Below are 15,230 nucleotides of genomic sequence, written 5' to 3'. Positions count from 1 at the left end.
TCCTGAGGTCCACAATCATTTCCTTTGTCTTGTCCACATTGACAATCAGGATGTTGCTCTTGCACCCCTGTGCAACCGGTAAGCCAACTCATCATTGTTGCCAATGAAGCCAAATACTGTTGTGTCATCTGCAAATTTGATGATTTCCATTGGAGCTGAACCTAGCAGTACAGTCGTGAGTGAGCAGCGTAAACAGTAGCGGGCTGAGGACACATTTTGCATCCTGCCCGTACTCAACGGCCCACCATTTCGACCTGAGAGCCAGGAGGACTGCCTTCTAGACCACCTGTTCTCGCATTCCACTTGCTCATTGCCTCCGGGTTAGTGCTCGTCGTGAGACTGGTCGCGATCCCCCTCGCTGTCAGGTACTAGCGCAGCTCGTCACTCATGAAACTAGACCCCCGGTCGTTGTGGATGAAGGTGGGGTAGCCAAACATGGTGAAAATCTGCCACAGGGCCCTGATGACGGTGGCCGTGGAGGTGTCCAGGCAAGGGATAGAGAAAGGGAAGCGTGAGTACTCGTCCACTACCGTGAGGAAGTAGATGTTTTGGTTTGTGGAAGGCAGGGGCCTTTTGAAGTCCATGCCAAGATGCTCGAAAGGCCGAGTAGCCTTTACAACATGGGCCTGGGGTGGGCGGAAGAAGCGGGGTTTACATTCCATGCAGACCCGACAGGCCTCGGTCATGTCCCTAACGTCCCTGATGGTGTACAGCAGGTTTTGGGACTTAATTAAATGGTACAACTGGTGACACCCAGATGCCATAGAGACTCCTGCAATGCCTGAAGCCTGTCATCATTCATAGACACGCAGGTGCAAGAGAGGGTATCGGGGGAGTCGTTAAACTTACTAGGGCTGTAGGTTGCCACCTCGACTCTCCAGCACAGGATCTTGTCATTCTTGATCTTGCTCTTGTGGGTAGTGTTAAACATGAATGCCATGGCCCGCTGGTCCATGAGGAGAGTGAATCTCCTGTCAGCCAGGGAGTGGCGCCAGTGGCGGACCGCTTCCACAATCGCATGGGCCTCCTTTTCAATGCCAGAGTGCCCTAGCTCAGAGCCATGGAGGGTCCTGGAGAAGAAAGTGATGGGGCACCCCCCTTGGTTGAGAGAAGAAGCAAGGGCCACCTCAGAGGCATCACTCTCCACCTGGAAGGGGGAGTCCTCATCCACAGCCTGCATCGTGGCATCTGCGATGTCTTGCCTGATGTGGATGAAGGTTGCCTGCGCCTCGGGTGGGAGGGGAAAAGTTGTAGCTTGGGCCAGTGGGTGGACCATGTCCGAGAAGCGAGGGACCCACTGCGAGTAATAAGAGAACAGGACAAGGCACCCGTGGAGGACCTTTAGCATGGGGGGGGGGGGGTAACTCCATTAATAATGGGTACATCCTTTCTGGATCTGGGCCGACAACTCCATGGGCCATGATGTATCCCAGGATGGCGAGGCGGGTGGTGCTAAACACACACTTCTCCTTGTTGTAAGTGAGGTTCAGCTCCCTGGCCGTCTGGGGGAATTTTTCCAGGTTAGCATCGTGGTCCTGCTGGTCAAGGCCGCAGATATTGATGTTATCCAGATTCAGTAATGTTACCTTCAGCTTGTGCCGGTCTACCATGCGATTCATCTCCCACTAGAAAATAGAGACCCCTAAAGGGAACTCGGCAGAACTGATACAGGCGCCCGTCCACCTCAAAGGCGGTGTAGGGCTTGTCCTTTAGCTGGATGGGGATTTGGTGATAAGCCAATTTCAGGTCAATTGTGGAGAAAACCTGGTAGCGGGCTATCTCGTTGACCCTGTCGGCGATCCTCGGCAGGGGGTAGGCATCCAGCTGGGTGTACCGGTTAATGGTCTGGCTGTAATCCATGACCATCCTCTGCTTACTTCCCCCTTTGACCACCAGGATTTGGGCTCTCCAAGGGCTGTTACTGGGCTCAATGACGCCTTCTGCCAGGAGTTGCCGCATCTCCAACTTGATGAAATCTCTGTCTGCGGTGTAATAGCGCCTACTTCTGGTGGCGATCAGCTTGCAGCCTAGCGCAAAATGTGGGAAGTGTGCCAGTGGGGTGATGCGCAGTGTGGAGAGGCCGCAGGTTGGCCGGGGCTGGTAGGTTGGCGTGCTGTGTAATGTGAGTGGAGGATGGGGTCCCCTGAAAGCAAGTGTGACATTCTGTAGGTGACACTGGAAATCTAGGCCCAGGAGGATGACATGCAGAGTTTGGGCATGACCAGGAGCCTGTACCCTGTGTAAGTCTCCCCTCCCACAGTTATATCGGCTGAGCAGCGCCCAAAAGTACCAACAGTATTATCCTTGGTGGCGAGGGTGATCGAGCAGGTGGTGGGGTGGACTTTTACTCTCAGGAAGTGGGCCATGCTCAGGTGAATGAAGCTTTCGGAGCTGCCACTGTCGAACAAGCACTTCATTACCTGCCTGTTGATTTCCATGTCCATCATTGAGTGCCTGAGGTTGTGAGGGATGTCCCTGGTCAGCATGGTGGTGGCCAAGACCGTCTCAGAGTCAGAGTTGTCACTCTCCAGCTGTGCGCAGCAATTTATGGCTTCCGGAGACATGGGGAGCGTTGGTAGGGCATCCTTGTCATCGCCCACGTTGACCACGTCAATGTCGGTCGTGGGGTGCGGCGTACCATAGTTGATGGCATCTGGAGCGTGGGGAGTATCGGTAGGGTGGCCTGGTAATCACCCGTGTTGACCACGTCGACATCAATCACTGGGTGCGGTGTGTGGCAGCTGATGGCACCCGGAGGCATGGGGAGCGTTGGTAGGGCAGCCTGGTCATCACCTGTGTTGACTACATCGTTCTCAACATTGTCGGGGGCCCTCCGTTTTGGCCGTTGCCTGGCCCAAGATGGCGGTGGCACGTGAGGGCTCGTTGAGTGGCTCGCCTCCTTCCCCAGCCATGTCCGTGGCACCAGGGGAAGTGAAGTCATCACAGGCGACAGCAGTGACATCATTATGTCAGCCGGAAGTGACGTCTCGGTGAGCAGCGGGGGCTAGTCCAGGTGCTCGGGGCACAAGCTGCAACAGTCGCTGGTGGGGCTGGATGTTGCACTGTCAAAGTCAAGGAAGGTGGAAGTCATTGTGGGGACAATGGCGCTGCCCAGCATGTGTCGTGGAGGGGTCCACGGGGGAGGTGGGGAGGTCATAGAGGGCCGCTGAGCTGCCGGCTGGTTTTGAGAGCCACACTTTTGCAAAATGGCCTTTCTTGCCGCATCAGGAACAATACTGGTTCTGAGCTGGGCAGTTTTGGCAAGATCATCGATCTGACCCACACCAAGACCCAAAGTATTTACAGGGGCACCGGGCACCTGCCGCAGGGACGTTCTCCTCCCCAGCTCGGTCTGGGGCTGCAGGTGCAGTGTGAGAGGGCCATGAGGGAACCTGGGGGAACCTGGAATCGAAGGCTTCGATGTGAAGGGCTGCTGCTTCCAGGGTTTGGACCACTTCCACAGTCTTGGTTAGGATGTAGATATTGTCTTCCAGCAGCTTCTGCCAGATGGCCCTCGAGCGTAGCCCTCAGATGAAGGCGTCCCGGATCAGCCTCTCGACCTCCTCTGCACCTACCCCGAGTTCAGCCAGACACAATCGGGCCAACTCTCACAAGTGTTCTCAGATAAGACTCAGCCGTCTCCCCGGGTTGCTGGGCTCGGGTGTTGAGGAGGTATCTTGCACAGACTGCACGCAAGTGGGGGGCTTGTACAAGCTCTTGTATGTGGAGCAGCCTTTAGTTGCCTGGAAGGCGTGGGAACCCAGCTTTGACCGGAATAGGACCAACCTCTTCTGATCTGAGTTCAGGATGCCGCCTTCGTGTGCCTCGATGATTGTCTCGACCACGTGCTGCCAGATCTCGATGTGTGTCTGGGCTTCTGGGTGGCGTGGGTCAACTTCGAGGCTCCCTGCGCTCAGGAGTTTTTCCATGCAGCCGTGGGAAAATTTTGTGGATTAAATTGTGGTGCACTGTTAGCCAGAATCAGACACACACAAGGTAAAGACTGTACAACAGGCTTTAATCCACAAAGACTTCCAACACACAGAGCCAGGCTGGCTGTAACTGCAGCAACTCTGAGTGAGGCCTCAGGAGGCCGGTGCAGACATATCCCGGAGAGTGATTGACACCTGACCAGGTGGGGCTTGATCCCTTCAGGCTGACTGATTGACAACCGGCCAGGTGTTGTCCTGTCCCCTTACACTCCTGCAGGTACAGAGGTTGCCCCCTGCAGTAGGCCAGTGGTGTACCATCACAGTGGGGGCAGAAGACACCCTTGTACATTCCAGTGAACAGCATATCTAAGATCTTCTCTCTTCTGGTTGGAAAGTTGATATGCTGTTGGAACTTTGGCAGGACTGTTTTCAGGATAGTGTAACTATCTGGGCGCATTGTTTGGGCTCCTAGATGGCCCCATAAACCTCTTTCATTACTTCGCCCCTCATTCACAGAAGGAGAAACATAAGCTGCTATCACGAAATTGCCAAAATTATTAGCATTCTGAGCAATCTTGCTGTTAAATATTTTTCAATTGTAACATCATAAAGCAACAGTAATATAAAGAAAAATGAATAAAATTAAAATACATTCTTTACATCAAATCAGGTGCAATGTTTCTGCCACATTTTTGCAAGTTAACCTGCCAATTGATGCTCCATTTCTAATACCTGGCAACTCTGCCACGTAGGTCCCCAATACCAGCCAAATGCTTGTGGTCTAGACTCAGAATTGCAGAGCTCGTTCCTGCAGTCACGCCATCTCTTGTTCTAATTTGTTGTTCCAGAATCTGGTGGAAAAATAACATGCCATTTATTTTCTGTGCTTAGCATATTTTAAAAAAAAATTAAAATGACAGCTCCCATCTTATGATACTGTGAGGGCTTGAAATGTTATCAAGTTAAGGAAGGGCTCTTGTTATTGTTTGAACCCAATGTCAGTGGAAGAGGAGCACGATGGAGCAGAGGTTACTGCTCCACTGACGCATAGCCCCAGAAACACTGGTTTAATCTTGACCTTGCCTGTGGAGTTTGCAGACTACCCAGATTTCCCTCTGGGTGCTCCAGAAACCTACCAACTATCCCAATGAAATGCTGGTTGATAGATTAACTGGTCTTGCAAATTGCCCCAATTTTAGATGGGTGGGAAGGGAATAGGTCTGATGGGGATGCAAGAGGAAAAATGAGTTGAGTGCTTGTGGTCATTGCAGACACAGTGGGTGAAACGGCCTATTTCTGTCCTGTGTAACTATGATTTATTTTCCTGGATTAAATAGGTAACTGTTTGTAAGCAGAGACTTCTACATTTAAATCCACCTGCTATGATTAATGTCGCCACACTGCAAATCCATAATGCCTTCCCACCACAGTGGTGTGGTGTTTGATCTCACTGAATAAACATGAAAAATAATTAAAACAATTTCAGACATTTCAGTGCTGTAGGATTCACCTGTTTGGTGAAAGGTGGAATTGCTCCAGATTAATTTCATGAAGGGACACAAGCATCAAAGGTTTGAAAGTACATAAAATAGATTGTGTTTCATGTCAGATCAAGAAGTGCATTCCCAATGCACCAATTTTGCTGCTATTTGAATGCATTCTATATGGAGGTAAAACCTCCCGACAGGCCACTCGGACCGGATCATGTCCATGCGACTCCCTCTTCACAACAAGTGTTGCATCACCCTCATCAGTGTCTATGCTCCAACCCTCCAGGCGGAACCAGCAGAAAAGGACAAGTTCTACACTGACCTGCGCAACCTCATTCAACGCACCCCTACAGCCGACAAGGTTGTCATCCTTGGCGACTTCAACGCTCGCGTCGGCAAAGACTCAGAAACCCGGCCAGGAATCCTGGGCAAGCATGGCGTCAGCAAGTGCAATGACAATGGGTGCCTCCTGTTGGAGCTCTGCGCAGAACAGCGGCTTGTCATTACAAACACCCTTTTTCAGCAGAGGGACAGCCTGAAGACTACCTGGATGCATCCCCGATCCAAACACTGGCACCTCCTGGACTACGTCCTGGTGCGAGAAAGAGACAAACGAGATGTGCTCCACACCAGGGTCATGCCCAGCGCGGAATGCCACACTGACCACTGGCTGGTTCGCTGCAAGCTCAACCTTCACTTCAAGCCAAAGTCCAGGAACAGTAAAGCCCCCAGAAAGAGGTTAAATGTTGGAAACCTGCAGTCAGACGAAGTGAGAGGAAACTTCCAGGCAAACCTCAAAGCAAAGCTCGAGGATGCCGTCCGCCTCACGGACTCGTCCCCTGAAACCCTCTGGGATCAGCTGAAGACTACCATACTGCAATCCACTGAAGAGGTACTGGGCTTCTCCTCCAGGAAAAACAAGGACTGGTTCGACGAAAACAGCCAGGAAATCCAGGAGCTGCTGGCAAAGAAGTGAGCTGCCCACCAGGCTCACCTTACAAAGCCATCCTGGCCAGAGAAGAAACAAGCCTTCCGTCGTGCATGCACCCATCTTCAGCGCAAACTCCGGGAGATCCAAAATGAGTGGTGGACTAGCCTCGTCAAACGAACCCAGCTCAGCGCGGACATTGGCGACTTCAGGGGTTTTTACGAGGCTCTAAAGGCTGTGTACAGCCCCTCACCCCAAGTCCAAAGCCCGCTGCACAGCTCAGACGGCAAAGTCCTCCTCAGCGACAAGATCTCCATCCTCAACCGATGGTCAGAACACTTCCAATCTCTTTTCAGTGCCAACCGCTTAGTCCAAGATTCCGCCCTGCTCTAGCTCCATCAAGAGCCCCTAAGGCTAGAGCTGGATGAGGTCCTCACCCGGGAAGAGAAATATAAGGCAACTGAACAACTGAAAAGTGGCAAAGCAGCAGGTATGGATGGAATCCCCCCCAGAAGTCTGGAAGGCTGGCGGCAAAACTCTGCATGCCAAACTGCATGAGTTTTTCAAGCTTTGCTGGGACCAAGGAAAACTGCCTCAGGACCTTCGTGATGCCATCATCATCACCCTGTACAAAAACAAAGGCGAGAAATCAGACTGCTCAAACTACAGGGGAATCACGCTGCTCTCCATTGCAGGCAAAATCTTCGCTAGGATTCTCCTAAATAGAATAATACCTAGTGTCGCCGAAAATGTTCTCCCAGAATCACAGTGCGGCTTTCGCGCAAACAGAAGAACTACTGACATGGTCTTTGCCCTCAGACAGCTCCAAGAAAAGTGCAGAGAACGAAACAAAGGACTCTACATCACCTTTGTTGACCTCACCAAAGCCTTCGACACCGTGAGCAGGAAAGGGCTTTGGCAAATACTAGAGCGCCTCGGATGCCCCCCAAGGTTCCTCAACATGGTTATCCAACTGTACGAAAACCAACAAGGTCGGGTCAGATACAGCAATGAGCTCTCTGAACCCTTCTCCATTAACAATGGCGTGAAGCAAGGCTGCATTCTCGCACCAACCCTCTTTTCAATCTTCTTCAGCATGATGCTGAACCAAGCCATGAAAGGCCTCAACAATGAAGACGCTGTTTACATCCGGTACCGCACAGATGGCAGTCTCTTCAATCTGAGGCGCCTGCAAGCTCACACCAAGACACAAGAGAAACTTGTCCGTGAACTACTCTTTGCAGACGATGCCGCTTTAGTTGCCCATTCAGAGCCAGCTCTTCAGCGCTTGACGTCCTGTTTTGCGAAAACTGCCAAAATGTTTGGCCTGGAAGTCAGCCTGAAGAAAACTGAGGTCCTCCATCAGCCAGCTCCCCACCATGACTACCATCCCCCCCACATCTCCATCGGGCACACAAAACTCAAAACGGTCAACCAGTTTACCTATTTCGGCTGCACCATTTCATCAGATGCAAGGATCGACAACGAGATAGACAATAGACTCGCCAAGGCAAATAGTGCCTTTGGAAGACTACACAAAAGAGTCTGGAAAAACAACCAACTGAAAAACCTCACAAAGATAAGCGTATACAGAGCCGTTGTCATACCCACACTCCTGTTCGGCTCCGAATCATGGGTCCTCTACCGGCATCACCTACGGCTCCTAGAACACTTCCACCAGCGTTGTCTCCACTCCATCCTCAACATTCATTGGCGCGACTTCATCCCTAACATCGAAATAGTCGAGATGGCAGAGGCCGACAGCATCGAATCCACGCTGCTGAAGATCCAACTGCGCTGGGTAGGTCACATCTCCAGAATGGAGGACCATCGCCTTCCCAAGATCGTGTTATATGGCGAGCTCTCCACTGGCCATCGTGTCAGAGGTGCACCAAAGAAGAGATACAAGGACTGCCTAAAGAAATCTCTTGGTGCCTGCCACATTGACCACTGCCAGTGGGCTGATATCGCCTCAAACCGTGCATCTTGGCACCTCACAGTTCGGCGGGCAGCAACCTCGTTTGAAGAAGACCGCAGAGCCCACCTCACTGACAAAAGACAAAGGAGGAAAAACCCAACACCCAACCCCAACCAACCAATTTTCCCCTGCAACCGTGTCTGCCTGTCCTGCATCGGACTTGTCAGCCACAAACGAGCCTGCAGCTGACGTGGACATTTACCCCTCCATAAATCTTCGTCCGCGAAGCCAAGCCAAAGAAAGAAGAAAGAAGATATGGAGGTACCAAAGTGAAATTAAACAGCCAATAGGATGGAGGGAAACCTAAGGCATCTCAGAAGGATAGATAAGCTGCTCTAACATTCATCCATGTGGATACTTGTGAAGATGTAAATAGATCAATCAAAATTCAATTTCTTGGTCTTCTCTGAATCTTGCAGCCACAGTATGGCATACAAAAGAGAAGATACTCTCATTTCAACTGAATCCATCATATTTACTGTTGATTGTACTCAAAAGAAATAAAGTACCTCTATATCCATGCTGAGTTGTTTGAGTATACTGGTTATAACTTGTACGTGGTTTTCTATCAGCTGTTGGGATACTCTCTCGTCTGTGTTTTTGCTTTGGTTTCCCCTCAAATAATTAATGATGTCCTCTTTTATCCGAAAAACTTGCTCCAGAAGTGTTGCAGTGGTTCGTTCCTGATTAGAAATTCGATCATCTGTAATTTGCATGTGGCTTCTGGGAATCAGAGGAACTTGCAGAATGGTGTAATCTCTGGATAAGAAGAAAAGCACTGAATTAATTTTATTTTGCAGCCATTTTGTATAATAAGACAAACATAAGAAAATATAAATGAGGAGCAAGACTTGGCCCTCAGGTTTGTTCCATTACTTAATGTTGTAGATCAGTCTGCAACTCATCTCAACTCTCTTTTGTTTCTTATGGGCAATGCTAATTGTGAATATTTGTCTTCAATTAAAGGCAATTTCATGTACTATTACATTTCTGTTTTATTGCATGACAATAAATAGTATTTGATATAAACTGTACTCAAGAAGAAAGCTATGTATACAAAAGAGAAATAAAAAAAAGAAAGAAATGTAAACAAACTGACTGTGCAATACAGAAAAAATAATGTGCAAAGTAAAAATCCTTAAGTGAATCACTGATTTAGTTTATTGTTGAAGAGTCTGATGGTGGAGAGGTAGCATCTGTTCCAGAACCTGACGGTGTGAGTCTTGTGGCACCTCTACCTCTTTCCTGATGGCAGCAGTGAGAACAGAGCGTGTGCTGGGTGGTGTACATCCTTGGTGATTTCTGCTGCTCTCTGATGGCAGAGTTCCTTGAGAATGTTCTCAATGGTGGGGTGGGTTTTGCCTGCAATGTACTGGGCTGTGTCCACCACCTTTTTCAGGGATTTTCACTCAGGGGTATTAGTGCCCTCATACCATACATACCATGATGCAGATGGACAGTACACTTTCCACCATGCATCTATAGAAGTTTGTCAAGGATTCTGATGACATACCAAACCATTGCAAACTCCTGAGGAAGTAGAGGTGCTGAAGTGCTTTCATGACAATGGCATTAGTGAGTTGGGTCCAGGAAATATCCGACGAGATGGTGATTCCCAGGAATTTAAATTTTCTCACCCTCTCCACCTCGGAACCCCATGATCTAAGGTTTTCCCTTCCTGAAATCAACAATCAGCTCCTTGTTTTTGGAAATTTTGAGCGCGAGGTTGTTGTTATTACACCCCTCAGCCAAGTTTCCAATCTCCCTATTGTATGCCGACTCATCACCCCTTTCTATAGCTAGTACTGTGGTATCATCAGAAATTTTGTGAATTGTGTTGTCATACCAAGCCGCACAGCCACAGGTGTAAAGCAAGAGGAGGAGGTGGCTAAGAGGGCAACTCTCTGGTGCTCCAGCACTGATGGAGATTGTAGAGGAGATGGTCTTGCCAATCTTTACAGATTGGGGTCTGGAGCTGAGGAAATCCATGATCCAATTCCACAGTGCGGTATTGAGGCCAGGTCTTGGAGTTTGCTGATCAGTTTTGAGAGGATGATGGTGTTAAATACCAAACTGTAATCAATAAAGGGCCAGTGAGATGGAATTTATCATAGACCTGTTGCTGTGGTAGGCAAATTGATATCATCACTTAGACAAAGCACCTTATTATGAATACTTCATTAAGCAAAAATTCATACATCGGGATACAGCTTTCTATCATTTCTTGTGGAAAGAATTTAAATAGGAACTTAACATTGTGCTTTTAGTAAACTGGATCAAAAGTATTTTTTTTTAAATCAGAAATGTTTGCATTTAAATACATAAAATGTTGCATTTGGAAGAAGAGGGGAGAAAGGCTTTAACAGAAAGGTGGTGTGAGACATGGGCAAGTGATTTAAATGATGTGAAAGGAGGGGGGGAAGAGGCTGTGATGAGTCAGGTGATGAGGCAGCTGATTTGGAGGATTTTTATGGGTTGAATTTTATGTTGGAGGCACTGTATCAGGTGGAGGCAAGGGATGAAAGTTGAAGGAGAGTCGAAAGAAAAATGTTGCAAGTTTTGTTCCTACTACTCCAGTAACACGCAGCTAACTCAATGCCATGGACAACCTTGATGCTACATTCCATTTTGAAATTCTCATATTTGCCAATTGCAAAGGTCTCTTCTATTTTAGAAATGACATCTTTTAATGCTTTGATGTTAAGATTTCTGGCATTCACTTTCTAGCTGAGCTGCTGTCTGCTCCTTCATTAGCTCAGTTGCAGGTTTCTCAACAGGTAACACAACAACATTCTCGACTCCTTCCATACAGACATTGTTGACGCTATGATTGCTTACCAGAAAAACTGTTATTTGTGCTGTTGGTAACCTTGGGGAGACTTTGACATCATTTATCCCCTTCAGGCTGTAACTTCTGTCAAACACCATTCATTGTCCTTTGCTTCACTTTATCCCACAGGGTTGTATGATATTGGTCAAGTCCTTTATGGAGCAATTCTTTCATTTCGCAAAGACTAATAATGTACAATCTTTCTTCTTTTCCTGATCAAATAATGTATCACACAAAGCAAGTAAATATTGAAGTGAACCTTGGTCCACTGACTGCCATTTGCTTCAAGTAATCATAGAAAAAAATCTCTGGGTTGTTTCACACATTGCTCATGGACTCGGAATGACCAGGAAAATTAACAACACTCAGTTTCATCATCCAAGTTTTGATTTCTTATGGTAACATGGCCAAAGTATCCCTTTATATGATCATGATAAAACTTTCATTGCCTTATGATTTTCAAAGAGAAAAATATGGCTTGGTTTAGATTCAGAGTTCAGATTTATTGTCAGAGTACATTCATGACATCACATTCAACTCTGAGATTCCTTTCTTCAAGTTTAAACTTGAAATCGTCATTTCCTTTGTCCACTGGCGAACAATGTGTTACTTGGGAGGCTTCTTAAATAACTTTGAGATGCCAGATTCAATAACAAAGGAGACTTTACTTACTGATGTCTTCCACCATCACATGAAACTGTTCACACACTCCCATTCATACATATACATACACCCCACAGTGGTGCACTACAGTTACTACAGTGAGAAGGGTGTATTCTTATGCAGTTACAAAATAGTTCATGTTATCCTGACTATACATCATCCACAATGTGATCATTATCTTTTATATTCTGGTGCACACTTCTTAGTCTGGGTTACTTCTGATAGTTTCTTCCAATTGGATCCTGTCTCCTTGAAATTAAACACATATTTGGACACAAAGCCAACATCCTTCATAATCATCTGCAGGTCAGAATATCATAGGACAGCCACAGCCTCTCGCGTCATCTTTTCTGAATGCAGTTTATAAACATGATCAAGCCACTCGCGGCGTCTGTCTACTCAATGTAGATATCTCACGCTTTTGTCCACCCCACTGCTTCATCAGCTCCTCCCACATGATGCGTGTCTTTTGAACGATGGAGAAGAAAAAGCACATCCAATCTCTTCATTATCCAATCTTTACCCCTCATGATATGACACGAGTCCACAGTTACTGAAGAGTATGTCATCTTTCTCATCACTTTGTTTTTCACAACAGTGATGATTATTAACTCAGCCATGTCAATGGCCGGGCAACAATTCCTTTCCTTTCCTTCCTTTTCTCAATGTCAGCTTCATCTCTAGTGCTATAGCTTTCCACCTCTTCAGTGGGACAATTGATGAAATTGTTGCTTTACAGCTGGATGACATACTTATTGGAGCAGTTGCAAATATTCACCAGAGTGTTGTTTAGCTCTTGAAGCTAATACACATTGTTATCTCGAAAAATGGTGCTCTGAGATATAATTATAGAAAAGGTTATGGTTTGTATTGTGAGAGTAGGTGTTGCCTATAAAATAGTGTTTTCTACCCTTCATTGCAGTCCTTTGTTAAATGATTTAATTACAACCCTTTGATAGGTAAATGCTGATAAACCAGGGAGAGCCCCAGCAATAAACAGAATCAGAATTTATTGTCATGAGCATATCTCAAAATGTCTTGTTCTGTGGCAGCATCGCCATGCAAATATTGCTATAGACTTGCATGTTAAAATAAATAAATTGGTGCAAAAAGAAGAGAAAGTGAGATAGTGTCTGAGTTCATTGTCCATTCAGAAATCTGATGACTGAGAGGAAGAAACTTACTTGCTTACTTCTCCCGCAGACCGATCCTTTGTGAATCATGGACAAGTTCATCAAAATCTCTCACCATTGAAATCATTTTTATTGTTTTCCCACACAACATAAGATGCACAATCAACCGCAGAAAGACTGAAGTTGCCAAAACTGAAGGCTTTTATTTGCAAGAGATGGACAGCATCCCTGTGTTGGTCGCTCACACTGACCTGGACTCGAACTGGGGGCAGGCTTGTGGCATGACACCCTTTATGGGGAAGAAAGGGGAGGAGTCACGAGCCAGCCAGTGAGAGCAGGGTCGACCGGGAAAGGTCATGGAATTCACATTCGACAAATACGTAAAATAGTGGTTTCACCACAATATATTTTCCCACATTATACTTTATTTGCCAGATTTTCTTTTGCCCATTTACTTAACCTATCTCTATACTTTGGTTATCTCTTATCCTTTGAACTTACATTTCCCCCTTACCTTTGTGTCATCTGCAAATTCAAGTCATATATACAAGTTCTTGTGGTACACACTTATCTTGTATTTTGCTGATCAAGAGAAGTCCCATTTATGCCCACTGTCAGCCTGCAACCTTGCACAATCAACTGCACAAAGACTGAATTTCCCAAAACTGAAGGCTTTTATTTGCAAGAGATGGACAGCATCCCTGTGTTGGTCGCTCACACTGACCTGGACTTGAACTGGGGGCAGGCTTGTGGCATGTCAAATTTGCTTCCTCCTACACCATGAAGTTTTATTTGGCACAATGATCTTTGATGTAGCCCCTTATCACAGGCCCTTGGAAAACTACATTTAATACCTTTCGCCACAGTATGTTATTCCTTCAAAAACTTTCAGAGAAGGTTGCTTTAAGAACAGTTGGTCAACCAATTAATTGTCACAAATATTTTTAAAAGTTTGTGAACAAGTCATTCCTAATCTTCTGGAATAAAAATTAAAATGAAGAAGGTCTACATGATTATGGGAGGCATAGATAGGGTGGACAGCTAGCACCAGCTTCCCAGGGCAGAAATAGCAAACACCAGAGCAATATGTGCAAAGTCAAGGGAGGGAAGTTTAGGGGAGACAGCAGGAATAAGTGTTTTTTTTTCACAGAGAGGTGTGAGTGCCTGGAAGGCCTTCCAGGGATGGTGGTGGAGGCTGAAGATGCTCTAAGACAGGACACATGGATGGAAGAAAAATGGATTAGAGTGTAGGGAGGGTTTAGAATTTTTTTTTGTAGGAATATATGGGGTGGCACAACATTGAAGGCTAAGGGGCCTGTACTGTGCTGTAGTATTCTATGTTCTATATGCAGACATGTCAAACAGCATGTACTGTACATAATATGGCATCACACCAAAACAGGCCTTAACTGGAATGCTGAGGACTGCCATGGCATTGGTTAATTGAGACCTACATTGACAGAATATGTTGGTGGGGAGTGCCAGCCATCGACCATTCTCCCACCCAAGACCTTTGTGGTTTCCTTAATGTTTGGTTTCTTACACACCACTGAATCCCATTGCCAATGACTCCAGGTCACTCAATTATTTATCTACCTGACTTTTCAACTTGAACCCTCCTGTGCATTATGAAGGCAAAGCATGGGTACGCAAAGACACTGGCAACACGAGGTATGGCAGGTATACAAACCATAATGGACTATAAGACAAGTGTCTTCCTTCCTCACAGACTAAACACCTTCAATGCAGAGTTGGATGAGAAAAACAATGTGACACCAAAGAGGGTGGCATGGTTAGTGTAGCGATTAGCGCAATGCCTTTACAGCACCAGTGATCAGGAGTGGGGTTTGAATCCCTCACTGTCTGTAAGGAGTTTGAATATTCTCCCTGTGTCTGCGTGGGTTTTCCCAGAGGGCTCCAGTTTCCTTCCACCCTTTAAAACATACCAGGGGTTGTAGGTCGATTGGATGCAACTAGATGGCACGGACTGGTGGGCTGAAAGGGCTTGTTACCGTGCTGTATGTCTAAATTTTAAAGTTTTTTTTTTACAGTGTTAAACGTAAAGCCTTGTCTCCCCCTGAAGAAGAAGACAGCAGCGGCTGAGGTGAGGAGCATCCTTTCCAGGGTGAACCCATGCAAAGCAGGAGGACCAAACAACATATTTGGTTGGGTGCTGCAGGGCTGTGCGGCCCAGGTGACAGATATTAACAAACATCTTCACATCCTACTGCAGCAGTCTACTGTCTCCATGGGATTCAAGGCAGCCCCCACAATCC

General features: G+C 46.9%; 1 protein-coding gene across 1 annotated transcript in view; it reads right to left on the bottom strand.

Annotated features, from left to right (window-relative positions):
- The window catches only part of fam81b (family with sequence similarity 81 member B), a 51,545-nt gene that overhangs the window by 14,178 nt on the left and 22,137 nt on the right, over positions 1-15,230 (bottom strand). Inside the window, exons 3-4 of the mRNA XM_069891717.1 lie at positions 8,838-9,087; positions 4,665-4,783 (exon numbers count right to left, since the gene is read on the bottom strand). Coding sequence (XP_069747818.1) covers positions 4,665-4,783; positions 8,838-9,087 — 369 coding nt within the window. The remainder of the gene's footprint in view (positions 1-4,664; positions 4,784-8,837; positions 9,088-15,230) is intronic.

This window comes from Narcine bancroftii, chromosome 1, assembly GCF_036971445.1.
Source record: "Narcine bancroftii isolate sNarBan1 chromosome 1, sNarBan1.hap1, whole genome shotgun sequence".
In the NCBI taxonomy this organism is placed as follows: Eukaryota; Metazoa; Chordata; class Chondrichthyes; order Torpediniformes; family Narcinidae; genus Narcine; species Narcine bancroftii.
This window is presented reverse-complemented; position numbering and strand designations above follow the sequence as displayed.